General features: G+C 56.2%; 2 protein-coding genes across 2 annotated transcripts; both read left to right on the top strand.

Annotated features, from left to right (window-relative positions):
• Window positions 1-311: 311 nt before the first annotated feature.
• UNC119B (unc-119 lipid binding chaperone B) lies at window positions 312-13,741 on the top strand. The gene is made up of 5 exons (XM_081114184.1): window positions 312-581; window positions 4,493-4,606; window positions 7,187-7,295; window positions 7,415-7,587; window positions 9,347-13,741. The coding sequence occupies exons 1-5, from the start codon at window positions 338-340 to the stop codon at window positions 9,457-9,459; spliced, it is 753 nt and encodes a 250-aa protein (XP_080970310.1). The 5' UTR covers window positions 312-337; the 3' UTR covers window positions 9,460-13,741.
• Window positions 13,742-16,798: 3,057 nt separating this feature from the next.
• On the top strand, window positions 16,799-23,221 carry ACADS (acyl-CoA dehydrogenase short chain). The gene is made up of 10 exons (XM_081114060.1): window positions 16,799-16,970; window positions 18,987-19,138; window positions 20,180-20,329; window positions 20,508-20,619; window positions 20,990-21,141; window positions 21,414-21,584; window positions 21,707-21,844; window positions 22,183-22,278; window positions 22,407-22,463; window positions 22,600-23,221. The coding sequence occupies exons 1-10, from the start codon at window positions 16,937-16,939 to the stop codon at window positions 22,750-22,752; spliced, it is 1,215 nt and encodes a 404-aa protein (XP_080970186.1). The 5' UTR covers window positions 16,799-16,936; the 3' UTR covers window positions 22,753-23,221.
• Window positions 23,222-23,725: the final 504 nt, after the last annotated feature.

Genomic DNA, 23,725 nt, shown 5'->3' with positions numbered 1-23,725 from the left:
AAGCTGCTTTAAAGCACTTTTACCTTGCGTGGCACAGATTAAAACCCTTTTCTCCAGATTTCCGCCTGGTCCACAGTTTATATGACAGTCATTTGACCGTACGAGGTGTTTTAAAAAACATCTGGGGTGCCTTTGGGGTCCCAATAGAGTATGGGGGTACTCAATTCCCAGACACGCCCAGGGCCCACCACCTGGCAGGAACAGGACTGGGGAAGGGCGGGCCCTCCGGCCCCGCCCCCCGCCCAGGGCCGCGGCCCCGCCCCCAGGCGCCGCGGCCACGCCCCCCTCTCCATAGTTACAGCGCTGCGGAGGCGGCGGCCATCTTGGCGCCGGAGCGATGAGCGGGTCGAACCCGAAAGCGCCGGGCGCGGGCTCGACCGCCGGGCCCCGGGGGCTGGTGGCTGGCAAGGAGGAGAAGAAGAAGGCGGGCGCCGGCGTCCTGAACCGGCTCAAGGCGCGGCGGCAGGCGCCCCACCACGCGGCCGACGACGGCCTCGGGGCCGCGGTCACGGAGCAGGAGCTGTTGGCCCTGGACACCATCCGGCCCGAGCACGTCCTGCGCCTCGGCCGGGTCACCGAGAGTGAGTGCGGGCGGCCGCGCCCTCCCCTCGCGCCGACTCGCGGGCCCTGCCGCGGAGCCCGCTCGCCCTCCCTCTCCGGCCGGGCCTGCGGGCCATCAGCCCCCGCGAGTGGCTGGAAGGGGACCCCGGTGCTTAACTGCCTCTCCCGGGTCCGGCCCCACCGGTGCCCGTGCCCGCTGGCCCTCGGCCGGGCCGTTCCCTCCTCAGCGGGCTTGGCTGGCTGGGGTCCCCTTCGTTTCACCGGACCCTCCCACCTGGTGCGTGGGCCGCTGGCCCTCACCCTGGAAGCCCCCAGCCATCAGTGATGTTCCTGCTCAGCCAGCCCCACCCGTCCGTCCGTCCGTCCGTCGCCCCCCTGCACCTTGACCCCTCCTGTTTCCCGGCGTTTCCCTCCACCCTGTCCAGCCGCCCTGGCCCCTGCCCCCTCTGGTCCCAAGCGTCGCCCCTTTGTTTTTTTAAAAATATTTACAAGAAATATATTGGATCTGGATCTGATGAGGGAGCAAAATCTTCTTTGGATTCTAGCAGCTTTCCAACCCTAATTACACCCCTTTGAGGCCAAGCAAAAATAATAAAGGAGAAAAAATAAATTTCTCCAAAAGACCCAGGTAGTTATAAATATATGGTATGAAACACCTAACAGATTGACTACCCCTGGTGGGGTCCAGCCCCAGCAGGCCCAGGGGTTCCCCAAGGTGTGGATGGAGTCGGTGAAGAAGGAATGACATGGAGACAGCATTCAGGTGTTCATCATAGCCAGGTTCTTCTCTCCAGGATCTCCAGCCACGTTCTGTCGCCAGGTTCTGTTGCCATGTTCTCTCGCTAGGTTCTCCAGCCAGGTTCTGTCTAGGATCTCCAGCCAAGTTCTGTCCCGTCGCCCCTTTGTGTGCAGGTGGCTCTGCCTTCTTCTCACGCGTGGCCGTGGCATTTCACGCAAATTTTAAATAGTGCCACATTAAAAAAAATAAAGTTTCCGTTTATGTGCAAAATCTGAAAGGTGAACCCTGCTTTCAACACTTGTTCGAGTGACTTGAGGAGTATGGCAGGGTTTCAGAACTGCCTTCCTGGCACGGTGCAGCTATCCTCACCTTTTCATTGATGAAGGGGCGGGTGGGAGAAGTATATTGCCAAACCCAAACCTGGATCGCCTTCGTTTCTTCCAAGCCAAGCTCTGACTTGACGTCCTTTCTCTTGCTGTCTCCCCCCCTCCCCCCCCAAAGAATTTAATTTACAGTCGCCTGGTTAGGCCCTGCTTGCCCGGCCCCTCCCCCTGCAACCCCAGCTCTCCTCTCCCCTCTCCCTGACGGGGCTCAGGCCGTCAGCGGTTCCTGCTGAATTGCTTTACTTGTCAGCCCAGGCGCACCTCACACCTCAGGGAGCAGGCGGCCCCGCCAGTGATTTGGGGATGGTGGGTGGGGGGGGGGGGGGCGGGGGGCTTGGTCCAGAAAGGAATTCCCATCTCCTAAAAGAGTTTCCATGTGATTTGGGATAGTTGATGTCCCCATTCTTCATCACCGAGGTGGGACTGCCCTTTGTGTACCTGAGTGTCTTAGAGGTCTGTTCACTTTCTTTGGAACATTGTGAGAAAGCTGCCCTGTTCTGACCCAGTTTTACTTGGGATCTGAAGGTACAGAAGTGCTCATCACCTGGTCTTTCTAACCTCATGCTTTCTCCTGGTATCCAGGGTGAAGTAGGCCATTCTAATACCTGGCCTAAAGCCACATTCTTGGGGCACCCAGGTCCTGTGCAGGAGCTTGGGATTGGTGCTCTGCAGCTTCTGGAGAACGCCAGGGGTCAGAGCTCGGTGACCTCGGGATTGGTTACTGTTGTGTTTTTTTTATGTTATTTGTTTGTTTATACTATATTTTTATTGATTTCAGAGAGGAAGGGAGAGATAGAAACATCAATGATGAGAGAGAATCATTGATCAGCTGCCTTCTGCATGGCCCCTAATGGGGATGGAGCCGCAACCCAGGCATGTGCCCTTGACTGGAATCAAGCACGGGACCCTTCAGTCCACAGGCCGATGCTCTATCCACTGAGCCAAACCAGCCGGGGCCTGTTGTGTGTTTTTTTTTTAATCCTCACCTGGATATATCTATATCTATATCTATATCTATATCTATATCTATATCTATACCTATATATATGTATGTGTATATGTATATGTATATGTATATATATATGTATGTGTGTATATATATATATATAATCACCCAAGGATATTTTTCCATTGATTTTTAGACAGAGTGGAAGAGAAAGGGAAAGACAGAAATATCGATGTGACCGATTGTCTCCTACACGAGCCCCAACCAGGGCTGGCGCCGGGGAGGAGTCTGCAACCAAAGTACATGCCCTTGACTGGAATCAAACCTGGGGCCCTTCGGTCTGTAGGCCGACGCTCTATCACTGAGCCAAACTGGCTAGGGCCCAAGGATATATTTTCATTGATTTTAGAGAGGGAAAGAAGAAAGAGAGAAAAATATTAGTGTGAGGGAGAACATTGATCCGTTGCCTCCTGTACACACCTTGACTGGGGACCAAACTCACAACCTCATGTGCCCTGACTGGGAATTGAACCCTCGACCCTTTGAGTGCATGGGACGACAGTGCTCCAGCCAACTGAGCCGCCCCAGCCAGGGCTTGTTACTCTTAAAGTCTGTTCCGTTCAGCAGCAGCCCTGTTATGAGTACCTGCTAAAAGTGCAGAGCTAATCTCGGCCTTCTTAGGAGTTACAGAAATAATCAGTAGCTCTCAAGTTTGCCATCTTACCGGAGAGACAGCTGGTAAAACATGAAACAAGTAACGCACGCAGGGGAGATAAAGTGACAGAAGGAGTTGTGGATAAGACGCTGTGAGGAGTTATCGAAGAAAGAAATCAGTGAAGTTTTCTATGATCAATAGATGCTATTTTGATTAGCTGCTCAGTTGTTGTGGGCTCTTCTTCACTTTGGCCTAAACCCCTCACCACCAAGCCTGTCCTGCTCCTGTGCAGGTGTGGCCCGCCACCTGGTTTTGTACGGCCACAAGCTAAGAATGGTTCTTCCATTGTGAAATAGTTGGGGGTGGGAGGAATACTATCTTGCAACACATGGTTCTATCAAATTCATGTATTTGCCCATAAATAGTTTTGTTAGAACACAGCCAGGCGCGTCCGTTTTCGTGTCTGCTGCTGCTTTTGTGCTGCAGTGAGAGCTGAGTAGTTGTAACAGACTGAGCGGCTGGCTGCAAAGCCTAAATGATTTGTGATCTGGCCCTTTAGGAAAAATGTGCTGGTCTCTGCTTTGTGATACTTTGGTAAATAAGCACTGTGTTAGCCATAAGTGTTTTAAAATGAAGTTCAAATAAATTCTGGCCACCCTGACCAGTGTTCTCAATAGTTGGTGTCACCCCGTACAGCAAAGGGTCACAGGTTCGAATCCCAGTCAAGAGCATGGTGTACCTGGGTTGCAGGTTCGATCAGGGCCCGGGTCAGGGAGTATGCGGGAGGCAACCAATTGATGTGTTTCTTTCACATCGGTGTTTCTCTCTCCCTCTTTCCCTCCCTTCCACTCTCTCTTAAAAAAAAAAAAAAATCAGTGGGGAAAACAAAACAAAATTCTTTCCTTTTGTGGCATCCAAGTTGGTCATGAAGGGTTTGGAGGCCATTTTTGAGGTATTTTCGAAGAAATCTCCTTTTATTCCTGTTTCTAAAAATGTTACGGTAATCTTTCATCCACCCCAAGTCCATGGTCTTTTTCCCCCCCTTAGGTTCCCAGTTCTCTCCACCCACAGCTTTTGCTTATAACGTAAGTTTTTGTGTATATTTTAAGTGACCTGTGTTAGGAAAAAACCCAAGTTTGCCTCCAAACTTGAGAAATGCATGGTGGTTTTGGAGAATTATTTAACGGCATGGCCTCTCTCATTTTCAGATTATTTGTGTAAACCCGAAGACAACATCTACAGTATTGATTTCACCCGCTTCAAAATCCGCGACTTGGAGACAGGGACAGTGCTGTTTGAGATCGCCAAGCCCTGCGTCTCAGGTAGGCCTCGGTGCGGCCATGGGCACCTGATAGGTGGAGTTGGAGTTGCTGTGGCCTTTGCATCCTGTGTCTTGGACTCCAGTGTGTGCCACTCCCACGACCTCCTCCCACAGCCTGGCTGCCGGGCATGCTGTGCTGGGGGAAGCTGGGTGGAGAGCCGGTGTTGGGGCTGGGCGCTGCGTTCTGCTTTCTGCGTACACCAGCTCATGCAGTCCTCACCCCTCTGGGAGGAGTCATTGTTCCCATTTTACAAATAAGGAAACTGAGGCCCAGAACTTCCAAGTGACTTTCCTAAAGCCTTATGCTCTTTCATCTTACCACGTTGCCTCCCCTTAGGAAAGGAACCCTTGAAATTGAGCTCTGATGAGAAAAGCTCACCTGAGCCTTGAGCCTGGGGACACTCTAGAAGGGTGATACTGAGGATTCCAGTCCAGATCGTGAGGCAGTTCACCTGGCTTCTCACTCTCTCTTTAAACAGTGTCTCATATTTCCCAGTAAGTCCTAGTTTGGATTTCAGTCTCCACCATTTTCTGGATGAACAGAAAGCCCAGGCCTATGAACTCACCTCCGTGGGGTTCTTTAAATGAGCCTTGACTAGAGCTTCCTGTGCTGTGATACAGTTTCAGGGGGGTTCATTTCTGGCTGGGGGACCACACTGTCTTTGGAGCACAGCACTGGAGGTTTAGCACCCCCTGGAGGTGGGTGTTAGAACACCAGCACAGATAACCCTTCAAAGGATCAGCGTGGTCTTTCTGCAAAGCTTTTCTCCTCTGACGTGCTCCTCAGAAAGGGCCTGTGAATTTGGTAAGTCCAGAGATTTTCCTGAGAAAGTCCGTCTCCAGTTAGTAGCATAGTCAAGGTTAGAGCCCTGGTCTCCTTACCCCACCCAGTATTTGTGTGTGTGTGTTGGCTCTTTTCATTTTTTTTCTTTAATTCTTTATTGTTTAAAGTATTACCATGCCTCCCTTTCCCCCCATTGACCTCTCCCTGGCACTCCCAGCCCCCAGCACCCACCAGTATTTTTTATGCTGCCGTAGTCTGGTACTGATCAAGGCACCCGAAGGCTCAAGCTTGTGGGTGCTAAGCTTGTTTGGGAGGGTCAGGGCCAGCTAGTTTCCTGGCTGGGGAGTTCACATCCCTTAGCCACGTACCTTATACGTAGGATGGTTCAGGGACCCTAGGACTCCTTCATGTGTGCGGGTGTGAACTAGAATGGGCGCAGAGCAGTCATTTCAGTGCAAAACTGAGCCGTCTCAAGGCTGTCAGCGGCAGATGCCGCAGATACACTTTGCTTTTCAGCCTCTCCAGTCTCTGCCTTTACGGATCTTGGTTGACTTAGACCAGGCTCACCCTGAGGCGGTTCCCTCCAGCAGCACTTATTCGGACGAGTTGGAATCCCTGAGAAGATTTGGTCTGGCGCTCTGTTTTTTTGTTTTTCTATTAATCTTCACCCAAGGATATTTTTCCCATTGATTCTAGAGAGTGGAAGGGATGGTAGGAGGGGGAGAGAGAGAGAGAGAGAGAGAGAGAAAGAGAGAGAGAGAGAGTAGAGGAGAGAGAGAAACATTGGTGTGAGAGAGCAACATCAATTGGTTGCCACCCACACCTGCCTGACTGAGGCAGGGAACCTGCAACCCAGGTACGTGCCCTGGACTGGGAATTGAACCGGAGACTCTTAGTGTGCGGCCACCGCTCTAACCACTGAGCAATGCTGGTCAAGGCTGGTCTGACTCTCTTTGAATCATATGGTGAGAGCCAGGGCTTTAGAGTCTTTGGGTACGAACTCTATTCAGGCTGGTTGCCCAGTTGCTCTTGGGCTTGTCACAGCCAGAGATGTTTGATGCTAAAAGACTTCTCTATTGTTGCACCCATGTTCAGCCTAGACCTAGAGAAAATATCCTTGCTGGACACTGGTGGCTACTAGAGGGAACTGTCTCTTTGTTCACATTAGGATGGCTTTCTGATTCATTTTACAAATCTTTCATTTCCTGGGTTCAGGAATGGACGAGACCAGAGAGATCATTACCTCACTCAGGTCCACACATTGGCTCACTGCCCTCTGCTTCTCCCTTTCCCAGGCTGCCGGTGTTAGGCCTGGAATAGGATCAGTCCCAGGAAGTACCGTGCTCCAAGGCTGTGGGCCAGTGGCTTCCACTTAATCAGCAGAATCCTTCTAGGAGTTTGTCTTTGCTGCCTGTCAGAAATGTTTGCATTCTCTGAAGGAGCCTTTTGACTAGTCTCAACTTTTGCAACCTCATTCTTTTGGTTAGTGGCTGGCACATCAACTTGGTCAACAGGCCTTTAGTCAGACGGACCTGGATTCAAATCCCTGCTCCCTCATTTACTGTTTGGTGGGGCTTTGGACATGTCACTAACCTCTCTGAGCCTGAGCTTCCTGATGGTAATAGTAATGCCTCACAGGGCTGTGTGAGGACTCTCAGCAGCCTTCAGCCCAGGACTGGCACGTGACAGGTGCGCAGTAAAGATCGGCCATCCTGCTGCTGGCGTTAGTACTGTTGATTGTGCTGTTTGGACTGTGTTGCTGAGATGATGCGCTCAAGATTCTGTGTCCGCTTTCAGACCAAGAGGAGGAGGAGGAGGCAGGCGGGGATGTGGATACCAGTGCAGGACGCTTCGTCCGCTATCAGTTCACACCAGCATTTCTTCGCCTCCGGACAGTCGGGGCTACGTGAGTACCAGCATTCCCGGAGGGAGGGTGCTCTGCTTATTGACAGAGAAGAGTGGTCTCAGCTGGTTGGCTTTAGAGGAGAGGGGACAGACGAGGGCTCACAGAGGTTGATTTTGCAGGGTGGAGTTCACCGTGGGAGACAAACCTGTGTCAAACTTCCGGATGATCGAACGGCACTATTTCCGGGAGTGCTTGCTGAAAAACTTTGACTTTGATTTCGGCTTCTGCATCCCCAGCAGCAGGAACACTTGTGAACATATCTACGAGTTTCCCCAGCTTTCTGAGGATGTCAGTACGTATCCCTGACTTGTACAGCATTCTAGGTTTTGGGCCCAGTGCCCGCATTCTGCAGAGGAGGGAAATAGTGACAGAATGCAGCCACCTCTACTCGTTTGGGCGCAGGCTTCTCGTTTCCTGCTGCTCCTCCCTAACGTTTCAGACTCGGACACTGCCCGCCTGGGAGCAGGCAGGTTTGATAACACAGGCCGCCCCTTTCCCACCCCTGCTGTGGGAAAGCGAGTGGCCGAGGGAGATAAGTGGAGGCCATGGCAATCCCGGGACTCTGATGGACTCTGATTAGATGAGCGCCTCTCCTATCCCCCGTTAGTCAGGGTTCCTTCCCACTGTTCTGCTCATCTGCTCAGCACTCTCACTTTTCCCTTAATCACAGCTAGAAAGGAACTGGCTAAGTAGAATCATACGTCTCAGGACCTCCTCTTGCTCAGTCTCTGCAAGTGGAAGTTTGATTCGATAAACTGTTAGAATAGATCCATAGGAGGCAGGGAGCTGTACAGGTTTCAGGTTTTGGAGCAGGAGAGACGGGGCACAAGCAGAGTCTTCGGAAGAGAAACCCTGAGGTTGTTTGGAGGAGGAACTGGGGCAGGCCCCAGAGAGAGGGGCCAAGGCAAGGGAAGAGGTGGGCCTCCGAGGGGAAGAACAGGCTTTTCCCGTTTCTGTGACTTTGGTCCCTCTCAGGTTCGCATCCTCTGTTAGAAAATAGAAAATGCGCTGGAACGATGAGGGTGTGTGTGGGATCCTGTGAATAGAGGAGTTGAGTTGGCCTGTGGGGAAGGTTCAACTTATACTGACTAGTTTTCTCAGAATCCGAAGGCGCTTACAATTGTCATATTCTGACAGCCAGGTACTCTTTACTCGTGTGGCAGTGCTGTTCCCGGGTAGAATGAGGACTGCGGGATGTGGGCGGGGGTCGAGGAAACCTCTGATCCTCGTTTGAACCCCTCCCTCAGATGGACTGGAATCCATAGCTACTTGTAAGTAGAGATTATGTGTAGCAGGAGGCCAGCATTCTGCATATAAGCCAAGGAACCGGTCGGGTTAGGGTTCAAAGAAACTCACACAGTCAGTGTTACCTGTTGAGGACATTTCCTCCAGAAGACTCAGAATAGCCACAGTCATTACCTCCAGGCTGGCCGGAGGAGTGACTGTGTGATCAGCTTACCACCATCTGGTACAGAGGTGGTACCTGAGCAAACAAGATTGAGATCTGGATCCCAAGACAGACAGACCTTTCGCTGCATCATTTCCAGGTTAACAGCGAGCCATGTCTGGAGAGGGCTCCTTGCCCCTCGTCCCCTGCACCTCACCGAGGGTTTCTCTGGTTGCCAGGGGTGCCCGTGGGCAGTGGCCACAGGAGGCACAGCTTTTTGTATTTGGACCAGAATGTAGGGGATCAGAGAGACACTGAGTAAACAAGTTGCTGTGGTCTATGTTGGCAGAAAGGTAGGCGCATATCCTGGGCGCCGACTCAGAATCAGGCTGGGTGACAGGCAGGGCCTGTCGGCGAGTTGAGTGCATCGTATGTGCAGTGGGTCTCAGGTTCCGTTTTGAGGCCTCTGTGGTCCCAGTTCCCCTCTCAAGGGCTGGCTCCCCTGTCCTGCCCTCATTATTCTGGGAGAGTGCACTCATAGTTCCCGGAAGGACCAGCTTACTAGTATGCCTGGTGGCGGGGATGCTAAGTGTTTTGTCACCTAGCTCATGGGCAGACTCACTCATTAAGTCTTGCTTGCTTGTTTGCTTTCCCTAACTTGCAGTTCGTCTGATGATTGAAAACCCCTACGAGACCCGTTCTGACAGCTTCTACTTTGTTGACAACAAGCTGATAATGCACAACAAGGCCGACTACGCCTATAACGGAGGCCAGTGACTGCGGGGCTGGACAGGGGAGTGCTTTGCTGCCGCCCATGGTCCTGGCGCCTGGAAGTGGTTAAAGCTGCTGTATGTCACGCACCGGGGACCTGGCCCCAGGAAGCCACAGCTGGGGGGCAGTTTCCGGTGCTCCGAGAGAGATGCCAAGCAGCGCTGTTTCCTTCCCCAGTATTTTCTCTTTCCTCTTTTCCCTGCCCTTTAGGTCAGAGGTCCTATATAGTAAAGACTAGGATAAGGTCCCTCAAATCCAGATTGAAAAAGAAAGACTATTTTCATGTAGTCATAGCTGCCTAGTGGTTGTCCTGGCCAGCCGGTGTGTCTGCAGGGCTGTGCCAGGCGAGGGGCTCGGGCCTTCTGTAGGTTCCCGGGTCCGTGAGCTGCGAGAGCAGCCTCTTCGGCTCCGTCTCTTGTTCCTGGGGTTGCCATCGGCACCGTCTGACCTCAGCCTGTGCATAGTTAGAAACCAAATGGGAAGAAACTTGAAAGGGGGTGAGGGGAGGAATGGCGCCAAGAGGTGAGGCCTGAGGCTGGTAAGGCTGCCACACCGCAGGCCCACTGTATGGAGCGGCTGCTCACCTGTCTGACCGGCACGGTCCCAGGCAGCCCTCCCGGGGCCCACAGGTGTCAGCTGGCACCTTCCGACCTCGTTCCGAGGGGAGAGGAGCTTGCCTGCTTCGGGCTCCGGACTCACGTACCTTCTGAAACGGAACGTCATCTCTCTCGAGGCCGAGCAGGCCCGCTGTGTGCTGTCTTTCCAGGCTGCCTTTTGGGAGGTTGTATGAAATGTCAGTGGTGGCCCTGGCGTATGTGACGTGCAGCGGGACTTCTGCTAGCACAGTCCCGGCTCTTGGGGCTGCTCTGGCTCACACTGGGGCTGGTATAGTCACTGACCAGCCGCCGCTTCAAGGCCGCGTTGGATTTCCTGCTCAGCATGGCCTGGAGGACTGGCTTTTCATGGGGATTTGCCTCTAAAACTCTGTGGACTTCTTACTTAGGGTCTCTCTGTCTGCCTTTCTACTGAAGTTGTTTCTGGAACCATCCTGGCAGGTCAGATCTAAGTAATGCATATCGGTCCTTCAAACTGCCAGTTGGAATCTTTTTGGGTGCGAGGCGCCTCAGCCTGTTTCACCTGTTCCGAGGACGAGTTCTCAGAAAAGCTTCCTTGCACATCCGGCTCCTCCCCCCTCCTCCGCGTCCTGTGGTCTGACCGGGCCAGTGACCTCAGGGGCTTGGAGGTCGCTGCGGTGGCCAGGCTTCAGCACTGATAGGAAGGCCACTCGGGAGGCCCCAGGGATGTGGGGATAGTGACTGGCACCGACTCAGTGACTGGCAGGAGAGCTGTTTCCCGAAGCGCGTGGGAGGAAGGCCGAGAGGGGCCAGGGCAGGAAGGGCCAGTGCTGGGCCACAGGTGCCCTGTGCGTTCCGGGACCAATGCTGCTCCCATTTGGGTTCTAGGGTGTGAGTGGTCTTGAGCCTCGGCATGGTGCTGTGTGCCAGGCCAGAGTCCGGGCGGTGCCAGATGCTGACGCTTTCTCACCGAGAAAGCCCTTGGTTAGCCCTGTGTGCCAGCACCGGGTCCGACCAATGAGGGGAGGGAGGTCCGGCACTCTGCAGACCGGGAAGTCTCAGCACTGGATCGGATACAAACCCAGGTGCCTTACGTGGGCTCTGCCCCATGCTTCAGGGGAGGCTGCCACACCCTCGCTCCCCGGTCCGCCCACAAGCGGACAGCAGCCCTGCCTCTTGCCCTCACTGTGGCTCCGCTAGCACCTCATGCCTGTTGAGCTTCAGAAGCCCCATCTGTGACGAGCCCAGAGCCCCATCAGGAGGGTTCCTACCATCTGCTGTTTAATTTGCGTCAGGATGTGGCTTCTGGAGCTGCCCAGAGCTCTGCTCAGTAGAGGGCGTCTTGGAAATGTGTCCCAGGGCAGCCTGGGTCTGGCTTGAATAGCGCTGCGTCCTCTTCCCCACTAGCTTGCCTTAGTCTCCCTGGAGACCATGTTGAGGCCAAGTGCTCCCACTGCCCAGTAGGACAGGGTTGGCATCCTGTGCAACTGCAGGTCTGGTGCTCTGTGCCTGAGACTCTGGACTCTTGGGTCCCGCTGCTCAGGGAAGCTTGAGAAGCATCACCACTCTGGGTGTTAACCAGGGTGAGTCTGAAGTTCACGTTTTTGTTCCTGAATTGGGCAGAGAAGTGGAAGTCATACTTCCTCTGAAAGTATCTGAACCAATCAAAAGTTGAATCAGGGCTAGAGGCCAATGCTAGTGAGGAACCTGGACTGTGGGTGATACGATGGGAGGAAAAAAAAGCCCTGCAGCCCTGGCTGGTGTGGCTCAGTGGGCAGAGCATCGGCCCGAGGACTGAAGGGTCCCAGACTCAATTCCAGTCCAGGGCATGTACCTCGGTGGCAGGCTTGATCCCCAGCCCAGCCCTGGTCTCAGGGTGTGTGCAGAGGCAACCAATGGATGTATCTCTCTCACATCGGTAGTTCTCTGTGTCTCTCCCCCTCCCTTCCACATTCTCTGAAAATCAATGTGGGGGAATATCCTTCGGAGAGGAATTAATAACAACAAAAAGGCCCTGCCTGCTCTCTCTTCGTGGAGAGGGACAGCTCCTGGAGGGAGCACCTCCCCAGGGCTGGCCGCCCGCCTGCTGCCCGGGCCTGCTGCCTCCTGCCTTGCTCTTGCCCCTCTGCCTTGGAGTCTCCTGGGAGAGCCTCCCTTCTCCCGTGAGGCCTTCGGGCTCAGATGGGCTTCTAGCTTCTCCAAAGAAGACCCCGCTTTGTTTTCGTCTGTGTGCTAACGAGTAACTAGGCAGTAATTAGTGCCGGCTGCCCTCTCCTCGGGTGTTGCTCAGTTATCTCACAGAGGCGGCCGTTTCCAGGGGCCGGTAGGACTTCCTGAAGACACCCGTCATCTTTGGGCATCTGATTCCCAAGTGAGGCAGGACTTTGGAACGTTGGGCCTAACCGTAGACTGGCGATTCTTAAAATGGCAGTGACTGGGGAATCTTCAACCTGGTTTTTTCAGTTGAGGGTCCCGGATTCTCTGTGTGAGAGGACATACGAGGCTGTGTCTAATGTACAAACAAGGTGAGTCCTGCCGTAGTGTGTCCTGCCAGCTGGGGGCTCCCAGGGCCTTTCTTTCCTCTGTGAAGGAACCTTCTGGTGGCCACCGGAAGGGTGGGGGCTGGGGACGTCTGTGCTAGAAATCAGACGCTGTGCCAGTGCGCCAGGATTCTGACACAGAGGCGCTGCTGAACCCGCGGAGCCTGCTCGGAGCCGTCACGTTACATTCCATGCAATAGGCCGTCTTCGCCACGGGTCTGGCGGAGGTGGGCTTACCGTTTACAGGGTCATGTACAGCCACTGAAGCTGGGCGTCTCCTTTCCCTGTAAGTCTATTTTTCACAGAATAGAAGCAACATCAGTGACCTGAGCTGTCCTCCTCTTACCTTCACCTGAGGCCCTCGGTCCAGTTTTCATTCTTTTCTGTTTTGCTAATTGTTTTATAACCACAACAAATGAGTACAGAGAATGCCCTGTTTGAAACATCACAATAAAGGTTCAAGATCAAGGTGTTCCTTAGGCAAGGCTGAAGATTGCAGTCTCTGGTATTTGGAATTTAGGCTGCAATCCTTATTTTTGGATGGATCACGGTGTGTGGGACAGTCCCTGCTTTTAACCCGATTTGAACAGAAGAATGGCCACGTGGCCCAGGTAGAAGGAGATGAAGTGTTTGGTTTCATGTGTCACGTAACTACCGAAGCTCCTCCCCACGACGTAGTGCCAGCTGGGGCCGCACATCTTGTCAATTTTTTTTTTCTCAAATTACAAGAGAAAGTAGAAGTGAGCCAGCTGGACTGTGGGCTCAGGAAACAAGTTACAGAGGCAGAAGGGCTCTTGGAGGGGAAGGAAGGCAAGGTAACGGGTTGGAGGGGAGAAGGGGGACGGGAAAGGCACTGCGTGCTCCTGAGAGGGAGAACAAGCCTCAGCTCCCCTCACTATGGTCACAGTGTCCTCCATGTATGTTCCAGCACATTCCAGGAGTCCCGCAGCGTCTCCTCCACACGGGCGGGTTTGATCACCGCCTTCCTGTCACACATGATTACCGTGGAGCAGGGCTTGGCCGGTGGCAACGGCCTCCTGGGGGAGGGGCTGGTGCATCTCCCCCATTCCAGTTTTTATTGTCTTTGTGTCCAAAGTAAACTAGGTGACTAATTTGTATAAAATGTTATTTTGCCACAAGAGACAGAAATAAAGATTTTCACAGTATATGTACCCTCTTGTCTCCTGACTGCGCTTCTTGTGTTGCTAGAGGGAGCAGGTATGGGGTGGGGTGGCCTTTCTGTAAAAAGTTGGAGCATAGCTGGTTTCCAGGGAGATTGGGGAACAGTATTGGGCTTTAGGTTGAATATATTTGCTTTATTTTGTTGGGGGCCTTTGAGAAGTAAAAATTTATATACATATTTAAAAGTTAAGGTATGTTTTAACTATAATAAATTCACCTCATTTAAGAGTACAGTTTTATACAATCATGATACAGGGCATTCCCATCACCCCAAAAAATTCCCTCAAGTTCCTGGTCAGCTCTCTCCTTCCACTCCAGCCCCTTGCAACCATTGTCCGATTTCTGTCTCTATTGGAAAAACTGTATACCTTTAATGTAAAATGTATATTCATGTTTAAGGTCACAAATGAGTCAATTTTAAAATAAGTCTGGCTCTAACTGGTTTGGCTCAGTGGATAGAGTGTCAGCCTGCGGACTGAAAGGTCCCAGGTTCAATTCCAGTCAGGGGCATGTACCTTGGTTGTGGGCACATTCCCAATGGGAGGTGTGCAGGAGGCAGCTGATCGATGTTTCTCTCTCATCGATGTTTCTGACTCTCTATCCCTCTCTCTTCCTCTCTGTAAAAAATAAATAAAATGTATATTTAAAAAAAATAAAATAAGTCTGGTTTAGCCTGGCCAGTGTGGCTCAGTGGTTGAGCATCGACATACGAACCAGGAGATCATAGTTCGATTCCCGGTCAGGGCATGTGCCCGGGTGCAGGCCCAGTCCCCCAGTGTGGAGTGTGCAGGAGGCAGCCAATCAATAATTCTCTCTCATCATTGATGTTTCTATCTCCCTCTCCCTTCCTCTCTGAAATCAATAAAAAAAAATATTTTTTTAAAGTCTGGTTTAGATGGTCTGGGAAACCTGAAGCAATTACTGGCCTCTGTCCACAAATACCACTCACTTATTCCTCCTCTGCGTTCCCTCTTTGCCTCTACAGCAGCGGTTCTCAACCTGTGGGTCGCGACCTCTTTGGGGGTCTAACGACCCTTTCACAGGGGTCGCCTAAGACCATCGGAAAACACTTATAATTACATATTGTTTTTGCGATTAATCACTATGCTTTATGTTCAATTTGTAACAATGAAAATACATCCTGCGTATCAGATATTTACATGACGATTCATAACAGTAGCAAAATTACAGTTATGAGGTAGCAACGGAAATAATTTTATGGTTGGGGGTCACATGAGGAACTGTATTAAAGGGTCGGGGCATTAGGAAGGTTGAGAACCACTGCTCTACACAGAGCTAGTGGCCAAGGGGGGAGGGGGGACGGGGTTAATGGAAAGGTGAGGAAGACCTCAGAACATTTGCCAAAGGCAGTCCTGCATTTGGCCCTTGGAGCTTAGGGGAGAGAAAGGCAAAGGTAACTGCTTCGGGAGAAGAGGGGGAGGGAAAGGCTGTGGGCTAGGGGCTTTCCTTTAAATGGAAGCATTTCTTTCAAATGAAAGGTAACATATTAAGGACTTTGCTGTATCTTTTGATTGATCTCCAGGAAGTAGAACAAGGTCTTGGCAGAAGACAAAAAAATTTAAAAAATAAACAATAGAGGCTCTGGCCAGGTGGCTCAGTTGGTTGGCGCAACACCAAAAGGTTGCAGATTCACTTCCTAATCAGGGCACATACCAGGTTGTGGGTTCAATCTCCAGTCAGGTTACGAACAGAAGGCAACTGATTCTCTCACACTGATGTTTCTCTCTCAAAGCAATAAAAACATATCCTCAGGTGAGGATTTAAAATAATAATCCTATATAATAAAAGCCTAATATGCTAATTGTCTGGCTGTCTGTTCAACCAAAGCCAAATATGCTAAGGCAGCTCAACCACTCACCATGATGTGCACTGACCACCAGGGGGCAGATGGTCGACCAGTCACTAGGATGTGCACTGACCACCAGGGGGCAGGCGCTGGGACCGGTAGGTTAGCTTGCTGCTGGGGTCGGGCTGATCAGGACTGAGTGAGACCCGCTGGACACGCCCTGGAGCTCTCCCCCAGCCACCCGACCCATGGGCCCCCATCTGGGCGGACCAGCCTGACCCCACCCTTGCACAAATTCGTGCACCAGGCCTCTAGTAATCCTGTCTAATAAAGAGAGAATATGCTAAATTGACTCTTATGCCTTCGCAAAGATGGTGGTGCCCACAGCCAATGAGGAGGGAATATGCTAATTGCCCTGCCCTCAAAGATGGCAACGCCCAGTCCCCTCAGCCCTGCTGGGGCGGCAGGCGCCGGAGGCACAGGCCAGGCTCGGATGGCGGCTGCCTGGCTGCCCAGGGCTGCCCGAGGCGCAGGTAACCAGGGCGTTTGAGGCTGGTGCTGCCGGCAGTGGCAGCAGCAGAGGTGTGATGGGGCGTAGCCTTCCCCTGATCACCAGTGGCCTCCCGCCCGAGGGCTCCCGGACTGTGAGGGGGGCAGGCCGGGCTGAGGGACCCCCTCCAGGGCATGAATTTTCACGCTGGGCCTCTGGCTAATAATAAAGAACAGAAGTTTGCTTCCCAGGTAGAGGCTGGGAAGGCCAAGATCAAGGTGCTGCGCCCTTGGTGGAAGGGCCCGAAGGCCGTGCAGGCGGCGGGCGGCTGGTGCGGGGAAGGCGCCCGGAGGCGGCGGGGGCCTGGAGGGGGAGCGCGGCGGTCCCTGTGCCCAGCTGTCCCCGGAGGGCGCTGAGGGCCCCGCGCATGGCCGCAGGGCGGTCCCCCGGCCCCTGGCAGGTGGCAGCGGCGCCCACCGGCACAGCCGCGGGGGAAGGACTCCGTCCGGCAGCCCGTCCCCGGGGCTCGCGGGCGGGGGCGGGGGCGGGGGTGAGGCCTGCGGGGGGCACCAGGCGGCCCGGGCGAGCCCTGAGCCCGAAGGAAGGCGCACCCCCGCGGGAGCCGGTGCCGAGGCCCGAGCGGGGGGCGGGGCGGGGGTCGCTGCCCGCGGCCGGGCACAGGGGCCGGACGGCGGCCGAGGCTTGGGGAGGAGGCCCCCGGACGTCACAGAGGCGGGCGGTCCCCGCCAGGAGGGCGGGCGGGCGGGCGCGGAGGCCCCGCCTCGAGGGCGGGAACGGACCGCAGCGCCGACCCGCAGCCGGAACCGGGCCGCGGAGGCTGGAGGAGCGGCCCGTCCGTCCCGTGTCCGTCCTCACGGCCGCCGCCGCGATGCTCGCCCGGATTTGCCGGCCCGTCCGCGGGGGTGAGTCTCCGGCCCGCGGCCCCGGGCGGGCGGGTGCCCGGCGGGGCGGCCGTGACCTTTGCCCCAGTTTGGCCCGGCGCCTGCGCGGCCCGGGCTCCTCCGACCCGCGCTCCGCCGACCCCCGGTCCCCCCATCTCCGCCCCCCGCCCGGCCGCGGCCGCACCGCGCCCCTCCCCCCTCCTCCCCGCGGGGCTGGGGGTGCGCCCTGCGCGGGGCCGCCCGGCGGGGGCGCCCCCTGCGCGGTGACCTTGGCGGCCGCTGCCTCAGTTGGCCCCTGAGTCATGGCCGCAGGGGGTGCTGTCCTCGGTTGTGGGGACCGACCCAGCGGCCCAGCGCCGGCCTGGAGCGGAGCGAGCTCAGGGCTGCACCCTCCCCGCTTCCCCTCGCGTGCAGCGGGCGCGCGACACCCAGGGACACCCAGGGCCCGGCCGGACCCATCGCCCCGGTAACAGCAGAGGGAATGCCCGCGAGGGCCGTGCCAGGCCTTAGCTACAGTCAGTTCCTTCCTTTTTCCCCTAAATCAGTGGTTCTCAACCTTCCTAACGCCGCGACCCTTTCATACAGCTCCTCATGTTGTGGTGACCCCCAACCATATAATATTTTCGTTGCTACTTCATAACTGTAATGTTGCTACTGTTATGAATCGTCATGTAAGTATCTGATATGCAGGATGTATTTTCATTGTTACAAATTGAACATAATTAAAGCATAGTGATTAATCACAGAAACAATATGTAATTATATATGTGTTTTCCGATGGTCTTAGGCGACCCCTGTGAAAGGGTCGTTAGACCCCCAAAGGGGTCGCGACCCACAGGTTGAGAACCGCTGCCCTAAATGTTTCCAACTATATTATCTCTTTATTTTGTTTTCATTTTTTGTTAATCCTCACCCAAGGATATTTTTCCATTGATTTTTAGAGAGTGGAAGGGAGAGAGACAGAGAGAAACATCGATGTGAGAGAGACACATGGATGGCTTGCCTCCCACACTCACCCCAATCCAGAATCAAACCTGGGACCTTTCAGTCCGAGGGCCAACACTGTCCACTGAGCCAAACCGGCTAGAGCCAGTTGGTATCTCCTTAAATCTCCCTCTCTCTCTCTCTCTCTCTCTCTCTCTCTATATTCATATATATATATATATATATATATATATATGCACACACACACACACAAACATATATGTTTTTATTGATGTCACAGAGGAAGGGAGAGGGAGAGAGAGAATCATCAATGATGAGAGAGAATCATCAACCTGTTGCCTCCTGCACACCCCACACTGGGGATCGAGCCTGCAACCCAGGCATGTGCCCTGACTGGGAATCAAACCGTGACCTCCTGGTTCATAGGTCAGTGCTCAACCACTGAGCCACACCAGCAGGGCAGTATCTTCTTAATCCTCCTCTCCCCAGAGACTCAATAATGTCATCCTCCACACGGAGTATTAGCTGAGGCTCAGTGAGGTTAAGACCCTTTAAGGGCACAGCGCTGTGCTCTTCTTGTGGACAGCATCATCATCATCATCATTCTTATTGGTATTTTACTGAGGATGGGGTGGGATCATGTATGCAGAGTGTTTAGAAAGCATTGAGGTCACAGTTCAATTCCCAGAGTGGGGCGTGCAGGAAGCAGCCAGTCAATGATTCTCTCTCATCATTGATGTTTCTACCTCTCCCTCTCCCTTCCTCTCTGAAATCAATAAAAATATACTTTAAAAAAAAGCATTATAAGCAGTTATCTTGGGGGTTCTCAGTAGCAGCACTTTGACATTTGGGCGGATAATTCTCTGTGGCGGGGACTGGCCTGTGCATTGTGGGATGTTTAGCAGCCTCCCTGGTCTCCTCACTCCATACGAATACCATTTCCCATTCAGTGAGGACACCCAAGTGTCTGCGGACAATTCCCATGTCCCTCGGGGGCAGCACCGTCCCTGGTGGAGACGCGGAGAGAGTGGGTCCCTGTTGTCATTAACCAAGGCCTCTCGCACCCCCTCCCGCTACCGCTCCTGCTGGCAGCTCTCCGCCGGCAGTTGCACACTGTCTACCAGTCCGTGGACCTGCCCGAGACACACCAGATGCTGCGCCAGACCTGCCGGGACTTTGCTGAGAAGGAGCTGTTTCCCATCGCGGCCGAGATAGACAAGGAGCACCGCTTCCCCGCGGCTCAGGTAGGCGCCGCCTCAGCAGCCCAGGGTGGAGCGTGCCCTCGGCTGGGCTCCGGGGGAGTGGTGATGGTGACAGCCAATGACACGGAGACTCCAGTCAGGAACCCGAAGGCAGGTCTTGGGACCCAGAAAATGATGCTCTGGAAGTTCCCCGGGTTCAGCAGGAGGCCCGTGGCCAGGATTTAAGTTTTGGAATAACAGTAATAGTGGTGGCTGGTGGCCACGCTTACCGGGTAGCAGGCATGGTGTTAATAATAACACTCAAAACGCGCCCTTGCCGCGTGCGGGGCTCTGTCCCCTGCTTGGGAAGTGTGAGCTCCTCTGTCCTCACAACAGTCCTGTGTGCTGCTGTCACATACGTTGATGAAACGCAAGTTGGTGAGAGGGTTAAAAACGTGCCCGTCTCCCTCGCCTGCGACATGAGGCTGACTCAGCACCGTTCTCGGAGAGAGGCTGCACTGCGGGGACGCACACACAGCACTTCAGCAAAGTGGGCCCGTTTCTAGGCCGGCACTCGGTAATTCACCACCACGAGCACCGTTACCCCAAATGAAACTCCCCCGCTCTCCCCACTCGCTCATTCTCTCGCTGTCACTGGGAACGGAGCAGTGAGCAGGCACACCGTCTGCCCTCGTGGTCAGGGAGAAAGACCTTAATCAAAACGAGCACAGCAACAGGTGACATTCCCGCTGCATAAGCACTCAGGGGAGAGGCACAGGTGTGGCGAGACTGGGATGACAGCCCCAAGAAGTGATGGCTTGAGCTGAGAACCAAAGGGGAGGAGGAGATAATACCTAGTGGACAAAGGTCATGTCTGACCGGGAGCAGCATGTGCAAAGGTCCTGTGGTGGGGAGGGGTGTGTGTGGTATGCTTAAGGGACTGAGAGAAGGTCACTGTGGTACTTTGCTGCCACGCTTCTCACCTTGGAGGCCTCTGTGCCTTCTGCTTCTCAGTGGTTGTGGCTGCAGAGGTGAGCGGTGCGGAGTGTGGGCCAGGGTGGCTTGAGGGAGGTGTGCTGAGGGTGGCTCCTTCCCTGAGACCAGGTGAAGAAGATGGGCGGGCTCGGGCTCCTGGCCATGGACGTGCCGGAGGAACTGGGTGGTGCCGGCCTCGATTACCTGGCCTATGCTATCGCCATGGAGGAGATCAGCCGGGGCTGTGCCTCCACGGGCGTCATCATGAGTGTCAACAATGTGAGTCCCTGTCCCAGACCTCGGGGACCCGGGTGGCGGGGGGCTCCCCTGGGCAGGCACTCACCACGTGTCCGGCTCCTTGGTCCTTCGGGCTCTGGAGAGAACAGGCCTTGTGGTGGGTCCTGGGCGGACAGGTGCCTGGGCTTGAGGCCTCCGACTGCTCCCTCTGCCCCCACAGTCCCTCTACTTGGGGCCCATCATGAAGTTTGGCTCCAAGGAGCAGAAGCAGAAGTGGGTCACGCCATTCACCAGCGGCGACAAGATTGGCTGCTTTGCCCTCAGCGAGCCAGGTACACAGTGGGGCCGCCTCCGTCCCCTCCCCTCGCCTCCGCGTCTCAGCAGCGGGTGACAGACTGGAGCTGCTGCCCCCGGGGAGGTGGGAGCTGGGGCCTGTGCTGACTGGGAGGTCACCTCCGCAGTCACCTCCCGCTGGCAGGGACGCTCGTGCTGGGGTCCCCTGCCTGAAGCTGCTACACGCCCCTCCTCCTCCCCTCCCCCTCCCGCCTCCCCCTCTCCCTGCACTGAATGCTGTGGAGCTGGCGTGGCCTTGGAGCTTCCTCTCAGGGGCCTGGGGGTTGAGGTTGGGCTCCGGCCCAGTTGGCACCGGTGCCTGTGGGTGGCGGGGGTGGAGGTGGCCTGGACGAGTCTGTGTGCCCGCAGGCAATGGCAGCGACGCGGGAGCCGCAGCCACCTCCGCCCGGGCTGAGGGTGACTCCTGGGTCCTGAATGGCACCAAAGCCTGGATCACCAACTGCTGGGATGCCTCGGCCACTGTGGTCTTTGCCAGCACCGACAGGTCCCTGCACCACAAGGTGGGGACGGGAGACCACGGAGGCCTCGGCCGTCATTTCAGTTTCTGACGAAGCTCAGAGCTTCGTGCTCTGGGTCCCTGGGAGCTTTCCCCCTCCCCTGCCTGCCACTGGCCCGGGACTGGTGTCGGCACCTTCCCCAGAGGGGCCAGCAGAGGGCGTCACGGCCGAGGTCCTGAGGGAAGTGAGGGGAGGGACCCGGCAGGTGGCTGGGAGAGGGGCGTGGCCCGGGCAGCCTCTGGGAATGGCACCGACTGGGTTTTCTGCTCTTCCAGGGCATCAGTGCCTTCCTGGTTCCCATGCCAACGCCCGGGCTCTCGCTGGGGAAGAAGGAAGACAAGCTGGGCATCCGGGCCTCGTCCACGGCCAACCTCATCTTTGAGGACTGTCGCATCCCCAAGGAGAACCTGCTGGGGGAGCTGGGGATGGGCTTCAAGATAGCCATGGTGAGCCGGGCGGGGGGTGAGCCGGGCGGGGGGGGGGGGGGATGAGCCTGGCAGGGGGTGGGCCCCTGGGTCGAGGCCCTGGCATCCAGCTGGCCAGCTACTGACTGGGGCGGTCCCCACAGCAAACCCTGGACATGGGCCGCATTGGCATCGCCTCCCAGGCATTGGGCATCGCCCAGGCCGCCCTGGACTGTGCTGTGAACTATGCCGAGAATCGCAAGGCCTTTGGGGCGCCCATCACCAAGCTCCAGGGCATCCAGGTACCAGGTGGAGACTCCAGGAGCCTGGCCTGGAGCCTGGGAGGAAACCGGGCGACGAGGAGCATCCTGCTCCCTGCTGTCCTGCTGCTCCCTGCTGTCCTGCTCCCTGCTGTCCTGCTGCTCCCTGCTGTCCTGCTGCTCCCTGCTGTCCTCCTGCTCCCTGCTGTCCTCCTGCTCCCTGCTGTCCTCCTGCTCCCTGCTGTCCTCCTGCTCCCTGCTGTCCTCCTGCTCCCTGCTGTCCTCCTGCTCCCTGCTGTCCTCCTGCTCCCTGCTGTCCGCCGCGGGAGGGAGGGGGGGAGGGCAGGTGCTGACTGGCGGCCGGGGCCTGGTTGTTGCAGTTCAAGTTGGCGGACATGGCCCTGGCCCTGGAGAGTGCCCGGCTGCTGACCTGGCGCGCTGCCATGCTGAAGGACAACAAGAAGCCTTTCACCAAGGTGCCTGGGAAGGGAGAAGCTGGGGTGGGGGTCCCATTCCTGCTGCTCCAGGGGGCTCTCCCAGGCCTGCCCTCTGAGGCAGGTGCGGGGCACGTGGTGCCGTTTCTGACCCCTGTCCCTGCGGTTAGGAGGCAGCGATGGCCAAGCTGGCTGCATCGGAGGCTGCGACTGCCATCAGCCACCAGGTGAGTGTCCTGGGCGGTGAGGCCGGGTTGAGCAGTCGAGCCGGCCGCCCCTCCCAGCTGTCCTTGTGTGGCTGATCCTGCCCATCTGTCCGCCTGGAGGCGTCTTCTCCCCCCTGAGCCCTGCCTGTCACCGTAGGCCATTCAGATCCTGGGTGGCATGGGCTACGTGACAGAGATGCCGGCCGAGCGGCACTACCGCGACGCCCGCATCACCGAGATCTACGAGGGCACCAGTGAGATCCAGAGGCTGGTCATCGCGGGCCACCTGCTCAAGAGCTACCGGAGCTGAGCCCGGGGCCGGCCACGCCCAGCCCGCGGCTGCGGACCTGACTGTGGGGAGGACTCCACAGGGGCCAGGCCACCGCCCAGCCCTCCTGGTGTGGCCCCAGACCCACCTGCCGGCAGCCCTGGGGAAGGCGAGGCGAGCGCTGTGCCCTCCGTGAGGACTCCGCCCCACGCTCTGTCCTGGCGCTCCCCCTCACCACGTGCCTTATTCTTCATCCGGGACGGCCTCCTGAAGCCAGGGCCGTGGGAAGGACTGTGGCCACTGGGGGCGCCCTGGTTGCCGTGGGCCCTGGTGCTCAGCAGGAGGCCAGGAGGGCCTGGGGCTGCAGCGGCTGCTCTCTTCCCTGAGGTCAGGGGTCAGGAGGAGTGGGTGGGGCTGGAGTCACTTCAGAGCAGCAGGAGCCCACAGAGGAGTCGGGTGGGTGGGACAGGGTGGGAACTGAGAGCAATAAAGCGGACCTGTCCGAGCCGTGTCCTTGCCTGTGAGGTTGCCTGTGGGCTGCCGGAGGCAGATGCTCCTTCCCACGGCTTTCTGACCAGCGCCTCTGCCTGTCGCAGGAGGGCCTGGCCGCCCGGAGAGATCCAGTGAGAGGCGGGTGACACAGGCCTGGCCGCCCGGAGAGCTCCAGAGAGAGGCCGGGTGACACAGGCCGGGAGGAGCCGCTCCGGGGCCTCCTGGGTGTCAGGAGAGTGGCCCCCGCTCTCCCCGAGGAAAGGAGGTGCCAGATGGGCCGGAGGGGGCTGGGGGAGGAGCAGAGCTGTAGAGGCCCCGCGTGAGTGCTGGGGGGGGGGGGCTGGAGCGGGCGGGGGCAGCCCTGAGCCTGCCAGGAGGTCCTGGTCGGGGACCAGGCTTTGGGCCAAGGTGCCTGGGGCTGGAGCCCACGCTCCATCGCTGTGGCCCGTGAAGGGAGCGGAGAGAAAACGAGAAGGAAAGCAAACACCAGGCGTTGCTGTGAGGTCTGGAGGGAGGACAGTGG

The sequence above is a fragment of the Myotis nattereri genome (genome assembly GCF_964212035.1).
Source record: "Myotis nattereri genome assembly, chromosome: 19".
NCBI lineage: Eukaryota > Metazoa > Chordata > Mammalia > Chiroptera > Vespertilionidae > Myotis > Myotis nattereri.
This window is presented reverse-complemented; position numbering and strand designations above follow the sequence as displayed.

Coding starts and splice junctions, on each gene's coding strand:
- UNC119B (XM_081114184.1), top strand. CDS start 338: ATGAGCGGGTCGAACCCGAAAGCGCCGGGCGCGGGCTCGACCGCCGGG. Junction 582..4,492: donor CCTCGGCCGGGTCACCGAGA/GTGAGTGCGGGC, acceptor TCTCATTTTCAG/ATTATTTGTGTAAACCCGAA. Junction 7,588..9,346: donor CCAGCTTTCTGAGGATGTCA/GTACGTATCCCT, acceptor CCTAACTTGCAG/TTCGTCTGATGATTGAAAAC.
- ACADS (XM_081114060.1), top strand. CDS start 16,937: ATGCTCGCCCGGATTTGCCGGCCCGTCCGCGGGG. Junction 20,330..20,507: donor TCATCATGAGTGTCAACAAT/GTGAGTCCCTGT, acceptor CTGCCCCCACAG/TCCCTCTACTTGGGGCCCAT. Junction 22,279..22,406: donor ACAAGAAGCCTTTCACCAAG/GTGCCTGGGAAG, acceptor CCCTGCGGTTAG/GAGGCAGCGATGGCCAAGCT.